This window comes from Danio aesculapii, chromosome 5, assembly GCF_903798145.1.
Source record: "Danio aesculapii chromosome 5, fDanAes4.1, whole genome shotgun sequence".
In the NCBI taxonomy this organism is placed as follows: domain Eukaryota; kingdom Metazoa; phylum Chordata; class Actinopteri; order Cypriniformes; family Danionidae; genus Danio; species Danio aesculapii.
The window spans coordinates 42,051,266-42,078,682 of NC_079439.1; the positions used below are offsets into that span (position 1 = coordinate 42,051,266).

Sequence of the window (27,417 nt, forward strand, 5' to 3'; positions counted from 1 at the left end):
GAAGTGAACAGCCCAAAGGAACCGACTCTTGCGAATGATTCTTACTTCCCACCACAAGTTTTGAGCCTTCGCGGATCCCGTACACTGGGTGAAAGGTAAATCAAATAAGCAGATATTTAAACTGTAATATTTCTTGTAATTATACATCTAAAGGTGTATAATTATACATGTTATTATTTTAAAATTAAATACGAGTTAATCATTAAAATAAATAAAAATGACATTTCTTCATCTCCCATGGTGCTTTGCGAGAAAATGGCTGATGTTGAATGACACACGCCGTGTTTTATCCAGAACATCTTCGTAAATAGCACATTCCCCACTATAACAGAGCTCTAATAGTTTGCGATGCCCGAGTGTTTGATGTAAACGATGTTTGTTTGAGTCGCGGAGGCAGACGCTTGTGTTCCTCAGTGTTTTCTCTAACGGTAAGCGGAGGAGGAGATTTAAACTGAGCGCACGGCTTTATGTGATGGTCGATGTTTCACTGCTCTCCTGTTTTTGTCTCTTAGCCCGTTTTTAACATCTCATCATGACTTCAGTCGCAGCCAAACGCGAGGGTCCGCAGTTCATCAGCGAGGTGTCGGTGCGGGGGAACGGGGCGGTGCTCGACTACTGCCGCACGTCCGTGTCCGCGCTGTCCGGCGCCACCGCGGGCATCCTCGGCCTGACGGGACTCTACGGCTTCGTCTTTTACTTCCTCGCTTCTTTCCTGCTGTCGCTGCTCCTCATCCTCAAAGCAGGTCGACGGTGGAACAAGTGCTTTAAATCTCGCCGTCTGCTGTTCACCGGGGGCCTCGTCGGCGGCCTGTTCACCTACGTGCTGTTCTGGACGTTCCTGTACGGGATGGTGCATGTGTACTGAAGCGACTCGGACCAGATGTAGGACAGTAACACGATAGAGAGGCCTCTGGGTGGTGGCGGGTGCTGACTGACCTTGTTTTTTTATCTCATGTTTAGGCATAGAATATTTTCTCAGTACTAATTGCACTGAAGGTTTGAAGATGTGAGCTGAGGATGGTTTCCTCTTGTAGGTTTAGTGTTTTCCTAATGGGACAGGGCTGGTTTGGATGTAGTGTAGACCAACAAGACTAATGTGTTTTCAGCTTGCTCTCTGTGTAAGACCCGGATAACGAATCAGATCTGTGTAAAAACTCCACGTCCACTTTAAATCTGTACAAATCACATGGTTTTAATTTATATTAACTGAGGAAAATAAATGATTAACCTCATGCATTAATCTGTCTGGTTTTATCAAGAATACGTAATACAAAAGATGGATGTATTTTACTTTATCACTGAAACATTTTAGTGTGTTTGAATAGTTTACCTAGGATTGAGTTAAAGCTGTTTCTGCTCTATTTTCATAGATATTTTCAGAAGCTTGATAAAAATAGATAAATTAGTAAATATTCAGCTTAAATATATTTTAAGGTTCATACTGTCATGGAAAACCTGGAAAAGTCATGGAATTTTGACATGGCATTTTCCAGGCCTGGAAAAGTTTTGGAAAATCTTGGTGATTTACTTATTTTCTGTCCTTGGCCAATCACATACTCTCACATTATTAGTGCGGTGTAAGCATTATCTAAATCAGTTTTACATAGACATAAATATAAATTGAAACTAAATAGATTGTTGTGTGTTTTACGATATGCTGTATTAAATTTTAACATGTATTGGTTTTCTTTTACCACGCATATGTAGACATTGCATGAAACATTAGATCATGTAAATTTACTTGAAGTCTTGGATAAGTCATGGAATTTTAGTAGTAAAAATGTGTATGATATTTAAAAATGGGTTATTTGGAGTATTTCCTCAGTGTTTAAATGACACTTACAGTTCTTTTTCTTTTAGAATTAGTAAATAAAGGCATAGTTCGCTCAATAAGGAAATCATTTACTCGCCCTTGACTTGCTCTTAACACATTTGAGTTTTATGCTCTGTTGAACACAAAAGAAGATATATTGAAGAATGTTGGAAACTGACCTCCATGTCAGGAAAAACAAATACAATGGAAGTCAATAATTAACTAACAGTTCCAACATTTTTCAAAATATCTTCTTTTGTGTTCAACAAAAGACACTCAAACTTGATTGCGACAAGTGAAGGTTGAGTGAATGATGACAGACTTTTTAATTTCGAATAAATGTAATTTTTTTTATTGTTTTATTATAAAAAAGTTTTTAAATACACATGGGGCGTTATGGTGGCGCAGTGGGTAGTGCGATCGCATCACAGCAAGAAGGTCACTGGTTCGAGCCCCGGCTGGGTCAGATGGCATTTCTTTTAGAGTTTGCATGTTCTCCCTTGCATGTCGCTCCGGTTTCCTCCACAGTCCAAACACACGCGAATAAGCTAAGTTGGCTGTAGTTTATGGATGTTTCCCAGTGTTGGGTTGCAGCTGAAAGGGCATCCGCTGCGTAAAATGTATGCTGGATAAGTTGGTAGTTCATTCCGCTGTGGCGACCCCTGATTAATAAAGGGACTAAGCTGAAAAGAAAATGAATGAATGAATAAAATTCACACTGCAGTATAAACATTTGATATCGGTCAGATTTTTTATACAATTTGGAAAAAGTTTTATGCCACAGTTGCATTTAGATGTTAAAAGTTAGCCTTGTACTTTTTGTGGAAACCTTTTTTAAATATAAATGCTTAAGAACATTATAAATGTCTTTAGGCATGAGATGATAACCGTTTTCAAGGTATACAGCAGTTTGGAAAAGTCAAGGTTTTAAAACCACCAAAATATTCTGCTATATCGTTCCTATGAAATGTGTAAGCTCTTATAATTTACATTTTTTTGTTTGTTTGTTTTTAAGACAACAGTATCTCCAGCAGAAGAAATATCCAAAGATGCCATTTTAAATCTGTTTTTGAAACTAATGAAGACAGCAGAAGTCAATGATTCATTTGAACTATTTAGTCTGACATGTTTACTGCTGCAAAATACTTTAAATGTTTCTCAAAATCAAATATATTGGGTTTAAAGGGGAAAAGAGTTTTAGTTTTTTTTACCCAGACATTTAAAATGAGCATATTTTAAAGCAGTGAGCACAATTCAGTGAAACCGTAATATTTTTATCCATGGTTATCATACTGTCAAAATCTAATGCCTAAATGTCTTTATTGTCACCACAGTTTAATGAATAAAAATAAAACTCTTAATTTAGTTAAAGCAGAGCCAAACATGTAAACCGTAGTGTTAAAAAATCGATTTTCACATTTATCCATAGTGAAAACAACACAGTTGGCCAGGCATTGTTCTTCAAGTATTTTAACATTTATTAAACCTGGGCTTGAGCATTTGTAGTGTCAGGCCAGATTTATATTAAATAATTGAACATCTCTTCGTAACAAAACCTGTAAATGAGCATAAACAATACTGGCATTATTCCTCATTGGTAGGATTGAAGATAGACCTGCTATAGTAACTCCCTTCATTCATCCACAGTTAATCCGATAGCATTGAGCATGATGAGTGCTCTACTGGTGGCGTGCTGCTCTCAACGTGGAAACGGGGGAAACGGTGTGTTTTTCAGCAGTGTGAGTTCTGAATGACACCGCTGCCTGTGGCTTCCTCTCGGGACTGTGGGGTTTGAGTGCTGAGGCTGTGCTGGGCTGCGTCTGTCTCTCTGGGTTGTTATTGGCCTGAGTCAACACTGATGTCAAGGGCTGCATCTCTGCCGTCTGCTTCTCCTCTCTCCGGTGTCGTCCATCTTGCCGATGATGATGATGACGATGGTGGCGGGCATGCTTTCTCTCTCTCTGCTCTCCAGATTGCTTTCTGCAGGTGCAAATGCAAATAATGGAAGCCATGTACATAATAGCTCACGTACGTTAAAAGGTCAAAGGGATAGTTCTGCCAATAATACACTGGATTTAACAGGAAAAAAAGTTCATTTATTTACCCTTAGACCACCTGAGATGTAAGAGATTTGATTTTCCAGCAGAACATCAAAGAATATTATTAGCTAAAACTGTTTTTGGTCATTCTTATAATGTAAGTCAATGGCTACCTGACACTGCAATAGTTACAAAATAAACCAAAATACACACTCCCCGGCCACTTTATTAGGTACACTTATCCAACTCTTCGTTAACACAAATTTTTTATCAGCCAATCACATGGCAGCAAATGTGGCATGGTTGTAGGTGCTAGACAGGCTGGTCTGAGTATTTCAGAAACTGCTGATCTACTGGGATTTTCATGCACAACCATCTCTAGGATTTTCAGAGAATGGTCTGAAAAAGAGAAAATATCCAGTGAGCGGCAGTTCTGGGGGTACAAATGGCTTATTGATGTCAGAGGAGAATGGCCAGACTAGTTTGAGCTGATAGAAAGGCAACAGTCACTCAAATAACCACTCGTTACAACTGAGGTATGCAGAAGAGCATCTCTAAAAGCACAACTTGTCCAACCTTAAGGCGGGTGGGCTATAGCAGCAGAAGACCACACCGAGTGCCGCCCCTGTCCGCTAAGAAGAAGAAACTGAGGCTACAATTCGCACAGGCTCACCAAAATTGGACCATAGAAGATGCGACATTCAGATGGTAGCTTCAGAATTTGACATCAACATCATGAAAGCATGGATCCATCCTGCCTTTTATCAACGGTTTAGGCTGGTGGTGGTGGTGTAACGATGTGGGGGATATTTTCTTGGCACACTTTGGGCCCATTAGTACCAATTGAGCATCGTGTGTCAATGCCACAGCCTACCTGAGTATTGTTGCTGAACATGTTCATCTCTTTATGACCACAGTGTCCCCATCTTCTGATGGCTACTTCCAGCAGAATAACGCATCATGTCATAAAGCGTGAATCATCTCAGACTGGTTTCTTGAACATGACAATGAGTTCACTGTACTCAAATGGCCTCCACAGTCACCAGTTATCAATCCAATAAAGCACCTTTGGGATGTGGTGGAAGCTTTGTGATGTTGGGAGAATCGCATCATGGATGTGCAGCCGACAAATCTGCAGCAACTGCGTGATGCTATCATGTCAATATGGACCCAAATCTCTAAGGAATATTTCCAGTACACTGCTGAATCTGTGCCACAAAGCATTAAGGCAGTTCTGAAGGCGAAAGTGGGTCCAACCCAGTTCTAGTAAGGTGTACCTAATAAAGTGACCGGGAATATATATATATATATATATATATATATATATATATATATATATATATATATAATTGCAAAATGATTGGTTTGTTCAATTAACTTTACATTATTTATCGCATTATTACCTTACACAGCCTCTGCTTATGGTCTTTAGCACATTCACAGCAGTGTAAACCACAAGCTTTCCGTCATATAAATATAAAGCTTTTGTTCACACTGCTGTGAATGTGCTAATGAACATAAGCAGAGGCTGTGTATTAAAGGTAATAATGCTGTATTGTATAATTATACTATTTTGGTTTATAAGACCTCAATAAGTATCATCAGGAGACAGACACAGGTATTAATTTAGTTTTACCTGTAGTATTATGTTTTTTGCTAGTGTTAGTGGTAGCTGTTCATTTGCAGTTTATGAATCAAGGACCCCAGTGTCCACTAAACATCTTCTTTAATGTTCTACTGAATGGCTTAAAGGCAAGTACTAGACATAATAGTACATCATATAAAACCTGTAATGAAAAACTTACTTTTTGATTGCCTCAAATTTTGTCTCTCGGTAGAAGGAGCTTTTGCTCATCATGTAGAGGAGAATCATGTCACAGGCGAAAACCCCCTGTCAAATAAGGCCAATCACATGAAAGTGAAATTATTTTTCTGCCTTTTACATGTCAACGTTAGTGAGACAACTATGGTGACACTATAACTAGCTTAGAAACTCACAGCGCCCATTAAAGCAAGTCCAGAGCCAATATTGATCACAGTAGGAATAATACTGAATCTCCCAGCCTAGAAAAAGGGAAATGACTTATTTGTTATATTTCACCATGACCTTAATGACAGGAATCTATAATAGTTTGAACAAAATGTATTATCTCTTACCTTTCCATTTACTAGTATATCAAAGCGAATGCCATACACTTTGAATAGATTTCGATAGGTCTGTCCTGCTGCATCATTGTAGTATCGAGCAAATCTAGATGATTAGAGAAACATATAAGCCCGTAGAAACAACAGAATATTGTTGAGACCAATCTAAATGTGGGTGGGCCTTTATCTATAATCTTTTCATACTGTTTAAATCATATGGTGATAACTTAAAGTTACTAATAGTTTAAGAAAATTGGTCTGCTTAATTCGATAGTAATGATCATGGTATGATTAAATAGCTTTGTTTTGATTGAGTAAATAGCAGATCAATGGGAACCACACAAAAAATCTTCTAATCTGAGTAGGTAGGGTTCTGCCTTTTTAGAATAGTGGGTAATTACCTGTTTAGTGAGCAAGACTGACATGCTTGTGTTTAAGAGATTGTATATTGGGCCGGTACAAGACTCACCCTACACAGTTCAGGATGTTATAGGAATCTGAATGAATGAGTGTAATATATAGAAACAGGATTAAATAAAACAATGAAACATTCATCTAAATTAAATATTACAATAAGCTTCTTAATGTTTTATGAATGTTTTATATTCTAAAAACCCTCATACTGAAATTGGAGTCAGATATGAGTTAAATTTAAAGAAATTCAACATTGTGCGCTGAAAAGACCGAACAGGCAGTGAACCTTCATCCACCAGTAGACACCGTCGCTGGACTAACTGGCTGGACCTTACAAGTAAAATACATTTTACAAAAAATAATTTAAAAAATGCAGTCAAAAATCCTTTCAGTCCTCCTGATGTTCTCTGGTATACTTCCCTAAAGAATGAATCTTTCCCAATAGTCCCCGATTACCAATCAAGTAGGCTTGAAAGTCTTTGCAAGATCTTTTTTGACAATGACACATATGTGTACCATCTTTGCGGATATTGCATTCTGCTTCAATGAGATGCCGACTAAGATGTTGTAAAACGTCTTTGTAAGTCATCTAGAAATTTACATATGTATTTTGCTGTAACAGCTGTAACATCGTTAGACATTTTGAGATAATTTGTTGTTTTTAGGTTGGTTGTAATGCAACCAAAATGCAATGTCTGTCTGAGGTTGGTCATTGACGTTGGTCTGACTTTGGTTTCTGATGTCAACCCAATTGCAAAACAAAGTTATATAAGCTAAAATCAATCAATTAAAGCAATACCTGAAGTTGTAGCCTGAGGTGACCGAGTGCTGTGAGTTTTCAGAGGAATCCAAGCGTGTGAAGCTGTATTCAGGGTTACAGTGAGATTCATCTTTATCCAAATCACAATTCCACTCAATTCCAATTCCAATTGAACCACCCTGTGAGTATAAAATGAGGAAAACGATTATCTTATTAACCTTCCTGTTGTGTTCGGGTCAAATATGACCAATTTACAACTTAAAACACTCATAAATTTTGCTTTTTACATCTGATTGTCTCAAGGCCTTATGATATCCTCCACACTATGCACTTGAACAAATAAAAGTGATGATCATCTCTTTCATTGAATTTGAGTAATTTAATCAACCTTGTTACACATGTGGTGTTCACGGTCAAAAGTGACCGCCATAGGAAACGAATGGGTATCCAGGCTATATTCATCCATCAGACAGAAAACATCCCCATACACACCACCCCAACTCACTCGCTCACACATACTCACACACACACACTCGCACATTTCAGACTGAACAATGTCTTGTGCAGGTACACGTCTCTTTTCTGTGCTTATGTGCCGATCCTCAAGCAAGATCTCATGAGTAAACATAACTATTTTACGTTTTGTCAGTTTAGTGGCTACTTCGTAGAATTCAGTTGTACGAAAATGTATGATTTTAAAAGGGGTTGTAACACCCAACCCTGCCACTAAACCCAATCGTCAATGGGGATAAGCAAATTGTACTAAATTGTATGAATGAGATTGTACAAATTCATTCATATTAGCCACTAGATCAAAACGTTACGAATTGCCGTGAGATTGTGTTGAATCCTCCCAAGTGAACTAACTTCTTCATAAAACAATGTATCATATCTTCACACAGACTAGACAGGTGTCTGTTATGTGAACCCATCTTTCTTTCTTTCTTACTTACTTTCTTTCTTTCTTTCTTTCTTTCCACCAATCCCCATTAAGCCAATCTCTGGATCTAGCAAGAGCACTTTTAGCTTAGCATCAATTATTTTATTGGATTAGACCATTAGCATCTTGCTCAAAAATGACCAAAGTATAACCAGTGCTATTTCTTTCCATACTCACCATCTATACCCCCAGTCACTATTATCACTAATATAGTCTAATTGAAGGACTGAATGAAAATTCGAGAACTCAGTACACAGGAAAGGATAGTTTTGTTTGTGCTTTGCTGGTTGATAAATCATTCAGATGGATTAAAATTTCTCTTTCTTTGGTCAGACCCTGTGAAGGTTGTTTTAGCGAGCTGTCTATTAGTAATAAAACAAAGTATTTTGATTTCTGTCATCTATTGTTCATTTTGTAATACATTTTCAGTGTCTATTTGTATTTTCACTGCAGTTATTTTATGTCTGATTCTATAAATTCATGTTAAACACTACTTTGAGACATTGTTCACAGATAAAGAATGTTGAACAAAAATTTGGAGGTTAAAAATGTTTTTTTGTGTGCAAATTTAAGAGCAGTTAAAACAGTTTAACAGTCTGCTAAAACAGACCGGTCAATTTTGAAAGGGAACACTAAAGTAAGGGGCGTGATGTGAACATGACAGAAGTACATGGGGCACTGTGATATTCAATTGCACTTATTACATTACATTAATCCAGTTACTGTATAAAGTGTAAAATATTGTTACGATTAATGTATAAATAAATAGTGAAATTATATCAGTGTCAGTTGACTGCCATACAGAGACTTATTATTTTCAAGCAATTCTACCTAATTCCTCTGATCATTCTTCCAATCAATGTTCTGCTATATTAATATATATATATATATATATATATATATATACAGTCATGTGAAAACCAGGACACCCTATAAAATAATTTTTTTTCTCTTATTGGTTCATTCATTCATTTTCTTTTTGGCTAAGTCCCTTTATTAATCATTCCACAATGGAATGAACTACTAATTTATCCAGCATATGTTTTACTCAGCGGATACCCTTCCAGCTGCAACCTATCACTGGGAAACACCCATATACACTGATTCACACTAATACACTACGGACAATTTAGCCTACCCAATTCACCTGTACCACATGTCTTTGGACTGTGGGGGAAATCAGAGCACCCGGAGGAAACCCACGCCAACACGGGGAGAACATGTCAACTCCACACAGAAACGGCAATTGACCCAGCCGTGGCTCGAACCAGCAACCTTCTTGCTGTGAGGCGATCATGCTACCCATTGCACCACCCGTGCTGCCTTTTTCTATATTATAACATTAAAATTTATCTGATCTTTGGCAGGTCTTAAAATTTGGAAATTAATTCCATAAAGAACAACAACAAACAGCTTTAACAACAATAAGTCAGGCAATGCTAATGAAACGCCTGAACTGGTCATCAGCAGAGTTTTTTTATCTGAAGCATTAGGTGTGTGTGTGTGTGTGTGTGTGTGTGTGTGTGTGTGTGTGTGTGCGTGTGTGTGTGTGTGTGTGTGTGCGTGTGTGCGTGTGTGCGTGTGTGTGTGTGTGTGTGTGTGTGTGTGTGAGAGAGAGAGAGAGATAAAGAGTGAGAAAAAGACAATTAGAACTTGGTAAAAACATATTACATATCCACAGAAACACCTCTAACATTGCCTGCAGGGCTGAACTGGGTTTATACCCGCTGAATTTGGAGATTCAAAAACAAGCTGTTTAGTTCTCGCTGCATCTGCATCAGTCTCACCCCCAGTCTGTCCAGTATAAAGCTCGTCTGGCCAATGAGAAACCTAGAGTCTCATCCTCTAAACACATTCGTATCTAAACTACTGAAGAAAACTCAAACCGAACCCGTCCGCAAACAAACCCTTCACAAACACATTAACAAAACATTAAAATATAATTATGATTAAAAACTGAAAACTGAATTTAACCTCCAAACTAAAATTCAATGTTATTTGGCCCTAAACAGAACCACACAGCTGGCAAATGATTTATCATTAAAACAATTAAAAGAAAAACTCATTCTTTTTAAATAGCGCCTCTGTGATCTTGACCTAGAAATAAAAAGGGCAGACATAAAAAATCCCGGACTCTTAAAGAACAGAAAATATGTTAACAGTGAGACACAAATCAAACAGAGGATGAGACACACTTCCTTCTGCTCGGCTCCAAATACACCACAACAAGAGAAATATTTTCCCCCCAATCAGAATCATTCATTCATTCATTTTTTTATTTAAATGACTCAGAAAAACTTCATCATGTACTCGGATAGGATGAATTGACGTCTAGACTATCTGCAAAATATGTAGACACCCTACACACCATAAGAAACAGTTCATGTAAATTCATGTATCTTATTTTAATAATCTAAACTTTCTTTTATTATTATTGTTATTGTTAATATTGTTATTATTATCAAATGTATTGTTTTTTTTCCTTTTCTTTGTCATTTATTTCTTATTTACTGTATGTTTTATTAATTTGATGATGTTAATATAATACATATCTTAAACATATTATACATATTGCTTTGGCAATACTGTACTAAATGTCATGCCAATGAAGCAACTTGAACTTTGAACTCAGAGAGAAAGATATCCCATTAGTAACTGATATTTTATTGTGACTTGCTTGTCTAAATAATTTGACGTGCCTGGATCAACATTTTGATAATATTTACAAAAAAGCACACATTAAAAAACTCATACATTCAAAGATTGCTGTCTCAGTGAGGTCTTTCATTGTTTATACACTGAGCTGCTGCCAGTGTGTTTAAAATGGTGGATACTTCTTTGTTTTAACATGTCATGTAGTTGTATCCACTTGCCTTTGTTGCCAAATCCTGGAAAGTGTATCCAGTCCAGTTAATTACATCTCCCACAAGAAAGATGGGACAGTAGGGATGATGGTCCTTGTCGTATCGGCATGTCTTCAGATATGTGCTGTTGGTGGTGGGCAGGACATTTGATCTTCAAGGGAGAGAAAGAAAAGTGGCAGAAGGATTATGTGTAGGTGCTCATAGAATTTGTCGATATACTATGTGATGACATTGTGAAGATCATGAAGCATCATAAGATCATGTATAGAGGAACAACTGTCACCATGCAGTAAGTCTCAGTGTATGCAGCGCATGTTGTGTGTCGGTATAAATAGAGATGAGTAAGCGTCAGATATTTAGAGCAGCTTGTGCTGTGCCATCAGGATCCAAACATAACACTTTACAGTCTGCAAGCAGGTCTACTCTTTCAAATGTTTTATATAGCATCAGTTTTACATGGGTCTGTGAGGAATTACTCTATATCTCTTAATAAATTACTCTGTATCTCCTCTCTCCAGAGGAGAAATGGTTGTGCCCATATGAGCCTGGTTTCTCTCAAGGTTTTTTCCTTCACTTTTATCAATTGGAGAAGTTTCTCGCCATTGTCGCCACTGGCTTGCTTGGTTTGGGACTTGTGGAGCTGTGCATCGATGGGTTTGCTCTTCAGTGTTTGGACTTTCAGCAGTGAAATTTAAAACACACTGAACTGAACTTCCACTTAGAAAACTGGACTGACACAGTTTCAATTTATTAGAACTTTCATGTTAAGCTGCTTTGACACAATCTACGTATAAGCGCTATAGAAATAAAGATAAATTGATTTGAATAAAACATTAAATTAAAAAGAAAACAAAACAAGAAAGCATGGTAGTGCTCAGTTTGGACTGGGTAATGTGCTCATTTAAAAGTATTGTGCTTTTTTATGTATTATCCATAAAATAAGTCATAACAAGTCACGATTGCATTGTCGAGAGATAAAAGCACAGACCAATCATGCATATAATTTAATTAATAAATATTGTCAAATAAGCTATCAGCTATGGCTTCATGATATTTGAAAAATCTGACATTGCGATATTTTGTATTTCTGCGATATTTATTGCAATATAAATATGATTACTTCACCAGATGACTTGAATAGCTCAATTTGGACAGATCTCATAATTTTATATTGATGAGGATGATTTCACAGCCAGATAATCTGCATGAATTGATTTAAATTTTTTTGGTGAGTCTAACTGTTTTTGAGTAGGAGTTGAATAATCAATTTGTAAGCAAATACAACTGCACAGTCTTCATCCATTCATTCTTTTATTTTATTTTCGGCTTAGTCCCTTTATTAATCAGGGGTCCTTCCAGCCGCAATCCATCACTGGGTAACACCCATACACTCCTGCATTCACACACATACTCTACGGCCAATTTATCTTATTCAATTCACCTATATGTCTTTGGACTGTGTGGTGTACCCACAGGAAACACATGCAAACACGGGGAGAACATGCATACTCCACACAGAAATGCCAACTGACCCAGCCAGGGCTCGAACCAGCGACCTTCTTGCTGTGAGGCGATTGTGCTATCCACTGCGCCACTGTGAAGCCCTAGTCTTTAATGCATTAAAGTGAAATGCAGTGCATTTGCATTATTATAATTTCTTGTACATAAAATATTTAAAGTCCCCAAGAAATCAAAGCTAACCATATGATTTTATTAACATTTCATCTGTGCATGTCATAAAAAAAATGTTTGCCCTTTTAATCTTTAATTGAAATCTGAAAATGAACTTCCTGTTTGTTTTCAATTAATTTATCAGATTACGGGATTTTGAGGTAATGGGCATGGCTAACATATGTAATCACGCTGGTTTAATTGTCGCTTTTGACAACAAACAGAAATGGTGAGTAGGAGGAGTCTGTTAGGTTGTAATAACTCTTCTAAAACCCCTTTTCCTTATCTTGCTGAATGAAATGTCTGCTTTACTACATCCATTCAGTCCGTGGTAGAAAAAACAAGCCACGCCCACTGTTTGCTCATTTGAAATTCCGTTTCTCTAGAAACTGCGGCACAATACGAAAAGAATAACGATCGCAGCTTCCAGTACACGGAGACTTTAAAGGCCTTAAAAACAAAGCAAAAAAGCACTCCTTTAAGATTTAACCTCACAATCACTTAGCAATATGGTTCCTGGTCAGCTATAATTCCACTCAAATATTCTGAGGGATGAATAATCTGAAGCTGAACTTGACATTGTGGATCGTGTAATGTGACTATTGTAAATGATCACATTGCGATTTCGATGCTTAAACGGTATATTGTGCAGCTCTACTATCAACATACTAAAAATATATTTTTGTCTCTCTCATTACATAACAAATCCTTTAAATCTCATGAAATCAAATTTTCTATTGCTTAAAAAATCAAAACTAAAATAAAAAAATAATAAAAAGCAATATTAGTATGCTTCAAATTAAAAACGAAAAGCAGGAGCACAAAAACAAAAGCCAACTTAATATTCTGGTTCAGCTGGAAGTACATCAAATAAAAGTCTGCAGCAACTTACAGTTCACAGATTCAGAAAAAGACTTAAAGTTTACGAATTCAAGAAAGGAATATAAAACAAAAACCTATAACTAAAAGAAATATAAGTAGCTTTCTTAACAATATTTGTTATAAATGTCATCCCTAAACAAATTATTGCAAATGATATGTGCTGTGCATACTCATGTGCCTCTCTCACTCACTTAAAGGGTTATTCAATAAATCTGACAATTCTGCCATCATCACTCAACCTTCACTGGTCACAAACCTGTTTCAGTTTACAAACATTTTTGGATACCCTTAACCATTGACATCTATAGTATTTGTTTTTCCAAATACGGAAGGAATGGATATCAGTTTCTTTAAAATAGATTTATTTGTGTTCAACAGAAAAAAAGAATTTTATAAAGGTTTGAAATCACTTGAGGGTCTGTAAATGAGTACATGTTGATATTTGTTCTTTTTAACCTGAGTATTTTGTATATGCACCTTTCTTATTCTGCAGAAGTTGAAAACAGAACATCCAATGCTTACAGAGAAACCATCCTGCTTAAATGAAAAGAGTAAAGACTAAAGTTCTATGTCCAAATTATTCAGGCAGTCTTCACAATGCACAAGATACAATTGCCAGATATAATCTACAGTTTTTATGAGAAATGGCTTTAGCAGAGGTACACCTGGGGCGATGAGATTTCATGCATGTTATTGTTGCTCCACTCTAAACTCTGATGGTGTTTTGCAAAGGAAATAAGATGCAAATATTTAACTCCAGAAAATCTTGTTGAAAAGCTTTAAAATACTATTGCAGGTCGGTGACATTGACAGATGTGCATGAACTAAAAACTATTGAGGTTCTATCTTAAAATGGTTAAACTGGAACATGGCACCACTACATCAATTTCTACAATCTCTTTTTTCAGTCTAAATGCATTCTTTCAAAACTATGAACAATTTGTATGGATACTTTCTCATGATAGACATTTTAAGAAGGTTTATTACAAATAAAGTACTCAAAATGGTTATGGTCACTTCTAGTCTTCTTTCAAACTGCACTCTTGTGCTTCCAAATGTAGCCCCTCAAAATATTAGTGAAATTTAAGAATTGATAAAAATGTAAATTAATTATTGACTGTTGCTTCATATTATTGATATTTTAAGCATGTTGGGCACAAATAAAGTCTTCAAATGGTCCTTAAACCAACTGGTGGTTTACTGAAACTTCAGTAAAAAAAAGTTATTAGTCAGGGGCCAGCGAGCTCCGAGTTTAGTGTGTTCACATCCACCTTCTCTGCAGCATCATATATTGATTGATTCATTCATTCATTTGGCATAAAACTTTTTTTCCAAATTGTATAAAAAATCTGACCGATTTCAAATGTTTGTACTGCAGTGTGAATTTTATTCATTCATTCATTCATTCATTTTCTTTTCAGCTTAATCCCTTTATTGATCAGGGCTCGCCACAGCGCAATGAACCACCAACTTATCCAGCATGTTTTACGCAGTGGATGCCCTTCCAGCCGCAACCCAACACTGGGATACACACTCCTTCACACACATACACTATGGCCAATTTAGCTTACTCAGTTGCATGTCTTTGTAAACCAGAGCACCCGGAGAAACCCACACTAATACCGGGAGAACATGTAAACTCCACAAATAAATGCCAACTGACCCAGCTGGAGCTCGAACTAGCGACCTTCTTGCTGTGAAGTGATCGAGCTACCCACTGAGCCACAGTGACACCCCCATATATTGAATCATAATTATGTATATTCCTTTTAGACCTCTTCTTTTACACATTGGGCACATTAGACATGTTAATAACACACTCAGAATAGCTGTCATGGGGTGGTTATTAAAAAGTACACATTTGTAGCTATGGTCCACATGGTAACTCAAAGATACATATTAGTAGGCCTACCTAAAAAAAGTTTACTTTGCAGATACTACAATGTAGCTTGATGTATCAAATGGAGTAAGACAAATAGTTCCATTATGAAAAGCTACCATTCCTGTGACAGAAATTCTTCCAATGTATAAAAGAAGATGTTCATAAGATTATGTTCATAATGATTAATATTTGACGCCACAGAGAACATGAAATTGAACGTGTTTAACTCAAAACTCACTGGCTGCTGACTGTATCGCACCAGTCATTAGGAGACCTTATTTTGGGATAAACTTGTTCAAATATCAGTGATGTAAACCAATAGTCATCAGAAATATTATAATTAATAACATATATGTAATTCCTCAGAAAAACAGCATGAAGGGATACATCAAACTAAAGAAAACATCAATAAAACCTCAGTTATGTTAATTAATTGGACAATATGCACTTAGCTAGAATAATTCAATTAAAAACATAAAAAAATTAAGTTAAATGAAAAATTAAGTTAAAACTAAGCTCAAAATTGATTCAAAAGCAAACAGAGATGCATTTTGAAAATCATTCATTCATTCATTTTCCTTCGGCTTAGTCTCTATTTCAGAGGTCGCCTCAGCGGAATGAACCGCCAAATATTCCAGAATATGTTTTATGCAGCGGATGTCCTTCCAGCCGCAAGCCAGTACTGGGAAATACCCGTACACAGTCTTTCACTATGGTGAATTTAGTTCAATCAATTTACCTATAGTGCATGTCTTTGAACTGTGGGGAAACAGGAGCACCTGGAGGAAACCCACGCCAACACAAGCCAGGACTCGAACCAGTAACCTTCTTGCTGTGAGGTGACAGTGCTAACCACTGAGCCATCGTGCCACCTCAATTTCTCTAACTATTTTTCACCAAAGCTGTATTATTTAGTGATAGAGAAATGAGAGCCTTTATATACTAAAATAAACACACTGATGAGTTACCTCATAGACTGACTTACTTGAAGAAGCCGAACTTTGGAAACTTGATGAAGTTCTTTACATAGACTGTGAAGTTTTCAGCCTTTGCCAGCATAGGCTCCCTGTTGTAACATTAGACACGTTACAGGTACAACATGTTTCATGCAAGCATAAACACAGATCACTGAAAGCACATAAGTGTTTTCTTACGATGGTGCGTGGCCATGCTCAACAGGGCACCAGGCATTAATCTCACATGTCCCTGTTTCATTCAGACAGCGGCCTGTCTTCACTCCTGAACAAACAACACTACACTGAAGTCCCTTTAAGGCTAGGAATTCTAAACATACCAGTGGGCAGTAGCATAAACAAATGTGGCCGTTTTCTTGAAAAACACTTGCGCTTTCTTAAACTTGATGGATGAAAAACAAAATCTTGTTATTTCAGGAAGGTTTCTGTGCTTACCGTGTCCTGCTATGACAGATTCCCCTTCCACACATTCATTGTCATTTGTACAAAAACCGTCTGGCACTTTAGAACTCTAAAATAAGTATAATTATACAAACATTTGTGAGATTTTAAAAGGCACAGAAATCAAAACTCAAATAAAACCATTTAATTAAAACACGGTATTATCTTTCCCGTGAATGTGCTGGAAATAAATACAATTAAATGAAATTAAAATAACTACCTGACTCTTACCTCAGGGCAGTAACCTAATTTTTGGTTTGGTGTCACTAGGTAGTTTGTCACTATAAAGAAGACTCTGTCCCCCTGTTAAAGACATATATGAAAGACATTTTCACCTTTAAGTTATAAATCCAGATATTTTATGTCTATCTAACATGACACTCTCACTTTAACATTTCTTCACATAGCCATCATATCAACGTAAGGCTCTTGTGAATTATTGTATTTTCTGTGTTTATTTGATAAGCTCTTATAAAAATGAATCTAGCAGAGAACATCCTGTGGTACGTTCAATCCAGCTCATACCAGCATATTTTGTGATCAAAGCTTCAGTGCAAATAATGAATATACAGAACAATGAATGACTCAAAGTTTTCCAGTAAACACGGTTTTGCGAAAATTCAAACAGTTGAAGTCAGAATTATTAACCCCTCCCTTCAATTTTTTTCTTTTTAAAATATTTCCCAAATGATGTTTGACAGAGCAAGGAAATTTTCACAGTATGTCTGACAATATTTTTTCTTCTGGAAAAAGTCTTATTTGTTTTATTTCGGCAAGAATAAAAGCAGTTTTTAATTTTTTAAAAATCCTTTTAAGGTCAAAATTATTAGCCCCTTTAAGCTATTTTTTTTTTCGAAAGTCAACAGAACAAACCATCATTATACAATAACTTGCCTAATTACCCTAACCTGCCTAATTAACCTAGTTAAGCCTTTAAATGTCACTTTAAGCTGTGAAGAAGTGTCTTAAAAATATCTAGTCAAATATTATTTACTGTCATCATGGCAAAGATAAAATCAATCAGTTATTAGAAATGAGTTAATAAAACTATTATGTTTAGAAATGTGTTGAAAAAATGCTCTCTGTTAAACAGAAACTGGGGAAAAAATAAACAGAGGGGTTAATAATTCAGGGGGGCTATTAATTCTGACTTCAACTGTGAGTGTGCTTAAAGGAAAAGGCATGTGATTGATTGTCATTCTCTAAATGGTTAAAACATTAAAGATTTAAAACATATATTTGTGTATTTCACAGCTATTCAGAAGCATAAATATGTTTAAGAAAAACAGCTGTTCTTTTAGAGAGTCATCAATAATGTAAACATAAATACATGAAAATAGATCGTAGGGGAGAGCAGGGCACAAAGTAACACTATTTAGTTGTAGCCAAATAATGAACAAAGTAACAAGGTTAGACAAAATCCCTATTTTTTGGCCTCTCCTACAAATGAGCACTGAAAGTATGATCGCTGGAATTATGATTTCTGTGCAGTATTGCCAAAAGTGCCAGAAGTAAAAATGTTACTATTTACCCCACCTGCGGGGCAAGTTGTAACAGACAGAGGGTTAGTTGTAACACATGCTTAAAAAGTCAGATTTCAAACCATTAATTTAAATGCAGTTTACTTTAAATAGTAGTTATATTTCCTCAGTACTTAACTCTCTTTCAACATAGCAGAGCATGTTTATTTATTTATCTATTGGATAAACACAATGCATTAATTTGCATTATCCATTATTACACAATGCATTAATTTGCATTACTACTAATTCAATTTATTTTTTCTATTAAAAATATTTTCTATTAAAAACTTTTGATATAAAAAGTTCTCAACATTACACTCAAAATTCTAAAATTATTTTGTTTGTTTAATTGGTGTCCAACAGTGTGTGGCTTATTTGAAACACCCTGTTACAACTAACCCAGCTGTGTTCTGTTTTCCTCAAAACTGTCTAGCAGTCACTGTGTGCTTTTTCCATCTTTTATTTCCAACAATATAGGATTTTACGTACATACTTTCACAGATTTTTTTAAAATGAAAAATATAGAGTATAATAAAAATAAATTTATGCTGAAAAAATATTTTCTCCTGTGTTTCTCATTTAAATTTCGCCAAACTTTTTCAATAATTGGCAAGAAGCCGTATGGCGACACTGTGGTAAAAACCTCCGAAACATTCCATGGTTAATCATATATCTAAAAACTCTGTGTTACATTTTACCCCCTGTTACTTTGTGCCCCACGCTCCCCTACATTATGATGTGCAATGAATGTGACATGCACAAAAGATGTGCATGTCACATCAGTGTCTGTATATCCACTCAATACTGTACACTGTAAAAAAAAAAACTAATTTTACAGAAAATATCTCTAAATTTTTTACAGTATTTTTTTGTCATTTCAAATTAAATTAAAAACTTAGTAAAATGATAAACAATCTTTCTAAATTAACAGTTTGACTTTCAATTTAGGTACTTTATCATTAAAAACAAATTACTGCCATTTTTATTTTTTATACAGGGAAATTACAGTTTTATTTATACAGTATTTTTTTTTGTTATTTTAAATTATATTCAAATGTCGGTAAAAATTACAAACAATATTTGTAAATTAACAGCTTGACTGTTGTATTATCTATTATATAATTAATGACAAATTACAGCAATTTTCCTGTTTTATACAATACAATTGTCTTATTATTTACACAGTGTTTTTTTCCAGTTTTTTGAAGTACATTTAAAATTACGTAAAATTAAAGTAATAAATTATAATTACTTGCTCTGTAAAAAAAATAAAAAATCTTTAAAAAAAGGTCAAATGACTGGCAGCTACGGCTGCCAAACAAAAACCATAAAATTACAGTAAAATTTCTTTGTTGAAATAAAGTGCAAAAAATAATAAATCTACAGATATTTTCATTAAAATGTTTACAGAAAAAACACTGTTATTTTACAGACTTTTCCTAGATCATTACCATCAAATCTGTTCAATAATTAAAATAGATAAATTCCGCTCACATGCACCTGTTCCGGATTCCGCTGATTGCACACACACAGTCGGAGGATCGTTATGAACTGATTACATGGACTTTAAAAGCAGCACAGACGCACGCACCAATTGCTAAGTCTTGTTATACTGTTACTGTGAACATTATGATGCGTTTCTCTTCTTTTGCTTTGCTTTGTTTGTTAATTGTTTCTGTGGTTTGCTGCCGGGACTGACCATTTGGCTGTTATTTGACAATGACTCTGGATTCCCTGCACACATCTGTTTGCCCCTGTGTTGACTGTTGCTTGCCTGACCATCTCTGTGTAATAAACCTGCATTTGGATCTGCAGTCCTTTGTCAGCATCCCCTTTGCATTACAGTTCCATTTCATTTAGGATTTGTAACTGAATTATTCCATATAACTTAAACCTCTACATGTTTTATATAAATACTATTCAATAAAATGCAACAACTGTAATCTTAAAGTTGTGAGAATTTTAATCAGTTGTATCTCGTTTATTGTTTTTTCCAGACGTTTTTGATCCAAAATAAAACTGTTAAATTACGACCATGAGCATGTCTTGGCATTTTATTAAAGGTGTTTAATTGTAGTGGTTGAGAGAGAAAAATTTTTTAAATAAAATTTTTTCTCTTGAAATTTTAGTGCAGTCACTTTATTGATGGTGTTCGATCATAAAAATCTAGGAAAAGTTTGTGAAATAACAGTGTTTCTCTGTAAAACTCTTAGTGTGTAACTTTTTTGAACGGATTTGATCGTAATAATCTAGGAAAAGTCTGTAAAATAACAGTGTTTTTTTGTAAACATTTTAATGAAAATATCTGTAGATTTATTATTTTTTGCACTTTATTTCAATAAAGAAATTTTACCATAATATTATGGTTTTTGTTTGGCAGCCGTAGCTGCCAGTCATTTGACCTTTTTTTTTACGATATTTTTTTTACAGTGTAACTAACTCAAGCCTTTTTCAAATATATTTCTTAGAGAATACAGAGGGATGCATTTACTTGTGGAGGAATGACATAGTCCTCTGCACCCCATAGCTGCAAACCAAACTGAGAGCTGTTGGTGAGATCCACACCCTTGAGTTTGGTGATCACAGAACTCTGGATGGCTTCCTCAGTCTCCTGGTATCCCTTTTTCCAAATGAAAACCCACCTTTAAGATGTCAACAGAATACAGTAAAAAGTCAATTAAATCAGGTAAAACTTCAATTAAATCATGGTTATTGAGGGTGCAAGAGAGAGTAATTCTGTGTGACATGCATGGCCATGAAGGACGTTATAACATAGTGCCCCGTTCACAAGAACTATGATTGATTCTAGTAAAGAATTAAGCAATTTGGAAGGTATTTATGAAGGCTGGCTGGTGCTTTCGTGTGTTGCGTTTGGCCACAGCACGTGATCCAGGTCATTTTACATTCAGCACCTTTTGCAGAACGTCGTGTTTATGAACTCAAAACACCATGTGAAAAAAATGAAGGGGAAGCAAAATACTTTTCATCTAACTCTGTTCATAAATCCGTTTACTGGTAATTACTAGTCTAAATAAGAACAAAATCTTTTTCCTGATATGCAAAACTTACTCAACAAGCACGAGCAGGTCAAACTTGCAGGGACACTGCAATGGTTTTAAGTCTTTCCCTTGATATATATAACATGACAGACACGGTGTCAGTTAATAAACAGTTCACTGTTGGTTTACATTCGGTTTGGTGAAATTCACATTCAGCAACCATTTTGAACGCAGTAGCCTACATTCAGAGCGCATTTATGACACGAACATTTAAAGATTTCAACTTCCAAAACCCCGACAGAGCCCGTTCGTTCACTTTAACGTCTAGATTCAGACAAGCACAATGAACCTACCCGATCAGATATCCGATCACCGTCAGTTGAAAGAGTCTGAACAGAACTCCGACCTTTTTGTTTTTAGCGATGACAAATTTCTCAGTCTTGTAATCGAGGAGAGAGAAGAAAAAGTTACCCCAGGTCTGAGCCATGCTCCTGTGTCAATGACAGCTTCGAAGCAGCTGTCAACTGCTCTGCGCCGGTGGTGCTGCAGCCTGGTCTTCCCCTAATGTCCGCAAAACCCGTTTCATTTCTCCGCTTTCTGCTTTTGTTCAGGAACAATTTCTTTATTTTGTCAATATACTTATCATTGATCTTTTGCTAGCAGTAGCCTAAATAAGGGGTTATGCGCCCGATGCAAATTGACACGGACAAATTACGCAGCAGGAACGTAACAGGAGAGCCATTTTTAGTAATAATAATTTTACAGCAAAGTTAATGACTTTGTCAATCTATACTAATGATATATCTGTATTTCAAATTATATGAATTAATAATAAATAAATAATAAACGTTTGTATGCATAAGGTTTAATAAATAAATCAGTAATTTAAATTAAATTAATATTAAATAATAGGCTTATGAAGCCTATAAGAAATATGAATAAACACGTATCAATTAAATAACATTAGATTAATAAATGTATATCTCAAAAAGTGTATAATATCTATGAGAAATTTTTTTTACAAATTAGCCTACTGCTAAGTGTTTTACCATATGTTCACCATCGTTGCACGTTTCCCGTGACCTTTCCGAATGCGCATTTATTTTTAGAATTTATATTATAAAAATAGCTTGGGAGACCTACATTTGTATGAAAGCACAGAATGAATGTGAAGTTTTCCAATTTGTTCTTTACTTTGCAGTAACTGAAATATTAGCAATTGAGTAAACACACTGATTGTATTTGCACCAACGTGTCAGCGATTTTCAGCCATTTTCCTGTATGTTCATACAACACAATATAGAGAACCACCAAACTTCAGCAGCTGCTATAACCTTTAAAAGCAGTTTGCAAGAAACTTGCCCTCTATAAATATACATGAATAAATACTTTAAAAGCCCAGAAATACATCTACAATTTGGAAAGCTACTTGTATATTCTAATTATGCTTTTTACAGCATAATCATGAGATACTTCTCATTTTGCATTTTATAATTTGTATTACCTTTTTTACTTTTACCAGGCACGCAAAACCACAATGAAAAAAAGAACAATGTTGTATTTCAATGCTTTTATTTTGACAGCTGACATAAAAAAAACAAGTGAAAGAACATGTTAATACGAATGTAGTTGGATTTAGCAACAATGTATGAATAAAATAATGGGGAAAAGTGGTGAGTGCATATGCAGGAGATACTGAGAATTTAATGTCCATCCCTAACATGTTTAATAATCTGAGCCTCCTCGGAGACGCAGCACAAGGTGCAAAGTGGACTCTTTCTGGATGTTGTAATCGGACAGGGTGCGGCCATCTTCAAGCTGTTTGCCCGCAAAGATCAACCTCTGCTGGTCAGGGGGAATGCCTTCTTTGTCCTGGATTTTGGCCTTGACGTTCTCAATGGTGTCGCTTGGCTCTACCTCGAGCGTTATGGTCTTTCCTGTCAAGGTCTTGACGAAGATCTGCATGCCTCCCCTGAGACGCAGCACCAGATGCAAGGTGGACTCTTTCTGGATGTTGTAATCAGACAGGGTGCGGCCATCTTCTAGCTGTTTACCAGCAAAGATCAACCTCTGCTGGTCAGGGGGAATGCCTTCTTTGTCCTGGATTTTGGCCTTGACGTTCTCAATTGTGTCACTTGGCTCAACCTCGAGGGTGATGGTCTTACCAGTGAGAGTCTTGACAAAGATCTGCATTCCTCCCCTGAGACGCAACACCAGATGCAAGGTGGACTCTTTCTGGATGTTGTAGTCAGACAGGGTGCGGCCATCTTCAAGCTGTTTGCCAGCAAAGATCAATCTCTGCTGGTCAGGGGGAATGCCTTCTTTGTCCTGGATTTTGGCCTTAACATTCTCAATGGTGTCGCTCGGCTCTACCTCGAGGGTGATGGTCTTTCCTGTCAAGGTCTTGACGAAGATCTGCATGCCTCCCCTGAGACGCAGCACCAGATGCAAGGTGGACTCTTTCTGGATGTTGTAGTCGGACAGAGTGCGGCCATCTTCCAGCTGTTTGCCAGCAAAGATCAACCTCTGCTGGTCAGGGGGAATGCCTTCTTTGTCCTGGATTTTGGCCTTGACGTTCTCAATTGTGTCACTTGGCTCAACCTCGAGGGTGATGGTCTTACCAGTGAGAGTCTTGACAAAGATCTGCATTCCTCCCCTGAGACGCAACACCAGATGCAAGGTGGACTCTTTCTGGATGTTGTAGTCAGACAGGGTGCGGCCATCTTCAAGCTGTTTGCCGGCAAAGATCAATCTCTGCTGGTCAGGGGGAATGCCTTCTTTGTCCTGGATTTTGGCCTTTACATTCTCAATGGTGTCGCTCGGCTCTACCTCGAGGGTGATGGTCTTTCCTGTCAAGGTCTTGACGAAGATCTGCATGCCTCCCCTGAGACGCAGCACCAGATGCAAGGTGGACTCTTTCTGGATGTTGTAGTCGGACAAGGTGCGGCCATCTTCTAGCTGTTTGCCGGCAAAGATCAACCTCTGCTGGTCAGGGGGAATGCCTTCTTTGTCCTGGATTTTGGCCTTGACGTTCTCAATGGTGTCGCTCGGCTCAACCTCGAGGGTGATGGTCTTTCCTGTCAAGGTCTTGACGAAGATCTGCATGCCTCCCCTGAGACGCAGCACCAGATGCAAGGTGGACTCTTTCTGGATGTTGTAGTCGGACAGGGTGCGGCCATCTTCAAGCTGTTTGCCGGCAAAGATCAACCTCTGCTGGTCAGGGGGAATGCCTTCTTTGTCCTGGATTTTGGCCTTGACATTCTCAATAGTGTCACTTGGTTCAACCTCGAGGGTGATGGTTTTACCAGTGAGGGTTTTGACAAAGATCTGCATCTGTAAACAAATTCAAAGTTAGATTAGCAATCACACATTTCCATTTAAAAATACTATCATGTTCCAGCAAATAATGTATGGTTTGCACTTCTCCCATGTTAAAAAGATAGTTCACCCAAAAATGAAATTTTACTTTGCATTTTGTCACCCTTAAATTTTACAAACCTTTAAAGTAATCACAAACTTGTAACTATTGACTATAAATGTAGAGAGAAAAAATCTATGCAAAACAATGGTAGACAGTGTACAACTATGGAGTTTGTGGGTTTGTACTTTCAAAAAGCATTTTAAATGCAGCATCATTGTTTAAATTAACCTAGATGAAAAATGAGGGTCTTACCTAGTGAAACAAAAGCTCATCTTGCACAAGCTCTGAGATTTTGGCATTGTGCCTCATGTAATCTCATTATGTCATGTGTTTCCAAAGCATGGGCCATTTTAAACAACAAACTGCACATCTAGGCAGTTTGCATTGTCTTTAAATAAAGAATATTAAAAATAAAGAATAATAAAGTATATAGACATGCTTGTTCCACCACATTAAATTGGGTAGCACATTGGCAGAGAACCACATGGTGGGGCCAGTACCTCTACACAGTAAGGCAACGCTGGAATTCAACTTAATCACTCAATTAGTCAATTAAAAATCTAAATACATTTTTAAAAAAAAGGACCAATGGTTTCACTAGATAAGACTATATATGACTATATTCCTTGGCTGGAATCATTTACAGCCCTTTGAAGCTGCAAACTCCATTTTGGAACTTTAAAGTACTCCACAATATGGAGAAAAATCTTAAAATTACTTCTTCAAAAAACTATTTCTTTATTAATGATGAAAGAAAGAGGTCTTGAATGAAAAAAGGCTGAGTAAATTTTGGTTTGGGAAGTGAACTAATCCTTTAAGACAAACCAGAATTTAATGAGATGGGAATTGTTTGTAATGAAAGCAGGTGGAGATTTTATCCTCTGACATCAAACAATATAGTTTTTTCTTGAAGCATGGTCAATCAACCACATTGGTGGCACAGGCTATAAACAATGCCAATGAACCAAAATTATAATTGTAATAACTGTCACATTTTTGGCAGTACCAAGTAGTTAAGACTGTGGGAAAACATTTATAGTACTATAGACTGCCAAATATTAGAGAGAAGAAAAAAAAAACGTCTGAGGAACAAAAAGGTATTTGTGGTTAGCCAACCTGAACTAGGATTTCTAGAGCAATAACGTTCATATTTGTTCTTATTTCCGCTCAATTAGGAGAAATATCAAGCCTATTAATTAATAGACAGTCTTTATTAAATTTAATTTGAAAATATATTGCACCCTTTCCTGCTTACTATGTCCCTTTCTTAGCTAACAGAGCATAAATGGACACAACAGCATACTCAGTTGTGTATTAACATGTAACGTAACTGTTATTACAACTGAGTATCGCCAGTAAGGCTGCATGAACAATAACCAATTCTTGACACGGAACATCTATAATGTACATCTCTTACATTAGCTTCATGACACTACAAAACATTTTAATTACTTCTAGTTCAGTGCATTGTTATCATGGTTTATTTTAATATATTAAAACATTCTAATTGTATAATTCCTTAAATAAATGTATTTATATTAGTCAATCAATCAAGTTAATGTAGCATTACAGATGTTTCAGGAACAACGTGACAAATCAAAAGTAAAACAAAATGATTTTTAAATTGATTAAGTTATTACTCTCTGTAACATGGCGGCTGTACTGTATGTAACATCCGGGTTCTTTGTTCAGAGACTATGATTCAGCAAAAAAAAAAAAAGATTAAATCAAAAGTAAATAAAAATACTGACAAAACCAACTTGATTACACGCAAAACACAGCAACCTAATTAACAACCCAACCATTTTAATACACGAAGATATACGTGTGATGTAAGTTACTGATCCTCCGCGGTCATTTTCTGATTGTCTATCCGAAAATGTCCGCGGAGAATCAGTACAAAACGACCCTTGCGATAAAGAAAGCGAAATATTACTACAAATAAATTAACACGTTATGGTTTTAAAGAATGGTGTGAAAACAAACTGGGAAGTTCGCGCTCACCGTTAATGAATTCGCTGACTGAAACTGCTCCTGAAATTGTTGTCCTCTTCGAAAAATCTGCCGACAAATGCGAGTCCTACTGTATTTATACAAACCCAGGGGCGTGACGTTCACAAGACGTCACATGACCAGATCTTTCCGCAGTCTAACCTTAAAAATACATAAGTATCCTCAGAACTAAAGATTGATATGGTTATGTTCTAGGAATTACATGTTTTGTATCAATATTTTAAATGTATTTATTATTATCATATGATGGAAGTTTCCAGAATGTGCTGGAATGAGCCGGTCTCGTAGGACAGTCTACAAGCAGTGATTGGCTGGTTTGGTTGTTTATTCGCTTTGCTATTGGTGACTCAGACTTGTGGAATCTGGACCAGGAAAAGAGGAGAACTGTGGCAAAGGGTACTGTAAAACAAAAACAGAATAGCCTGCAATACTTGATATTCAGTAATATTTAAAAACGTGTTGTGTTTTATGTACGTGTTCTACTCTGCATGGGTTTAACATTTTAATATAGCAAATAAATGACAGGAGGATGTTTTCACAAAGATGTGTTACTAAAAACAACATTTGTTTACAAAAAAAAAAAAAAAAACACAGAGTCATTGTACATTGTTTGTGTTTTAGCCTAGGCCTTATACA

General features: G+C 36.3%; 3 protein-coding genes across 3 annotated transcripts; 1 reads left to right on the forward strand and 2 right to left on the reverse strand.

The window, feature by feature from the left end:
• The first annotated feature begins 230 nt into the window (after positions 1 to 230).
• emc6 (ER membrane protein complex subunit 6) lies at positions 231 to 1,232 on the forward strand. Its single transcript, XM_056456984.1, has 2 exons — positions 231 to 428; positions 513 to 1,232. Exon 2 carries the CDS (start codon positions 533 to 535, stop codon positions 863 to 865), a length of 333 nt encoding a protein of 110 aa, XP_056312959.1. The 5' UTR covers positions 231 to 428; positions 513 to 532; the 3' UTR covers positions 866 to 1,232.
• A 1,884-nt stretch (positions 1,233 to 3,116) lies between these two features.
• On the reverse strand, positions 3,117 to 21,915 carry p2rx5 (purinergic receptor P2X, ligand-gated ion channel, 5). Its single transcript, XM_056458218.1, has 12 exons — positions 21,701 to 21,915; positions 20,840 to 20,990; positions 17,057 to 17,128; positions 16,820 to 16,895; positions 16,565 to 16,649; positions 16,396 to 16,476; positions 10,985 to 11,126; positions 7,211 to 7,350; positions 6,010 to 6,103; positions 5,851 to 5,916; positions 5,658 to 5,743; positions 3,117 to 3,793 (listed from the first exon to the last, which is right to left on the reverse strand). The coding sequence occupies exons 1-12, from the start codon at positions 21,832 to 21,834 to the stop codon at positions 3,493 to 3,495; spliced, it is 1,428 nt and encodes a 475-aa protein (XP_056314193.1). The 5' UTR covers positions 21,835 to 21,915; the 3' UTR covers positions 3,117 to 3,492.
• Positions 21,916 to 22,902: 987 nt separating this feature from the next.
• Positions 22,903 to 26,880, reverse strand: ubb (ubiquitin B). The gene is made up of 2 exons (XM_056458217.1): positions 26,773 to 26,880; positions 22,903 to 24,680 (listed from the first exon to the last, which is right to left on the reverse strand). Exon 2 carries the CDS (start codon positions 24,678 to 24,680, stop codon positions 23,073 to 23,075), a length of 1,608 nt encoding a protein of 535 aa, XP_056314192.1. The 5' UTR covers positions 26,773 to 26,880; the 3' UTR covers positions 22,903 to 23,072.
• Between the last annotated feature and the right edge of the window lie 537 nt (positions 26,881 to 27,417).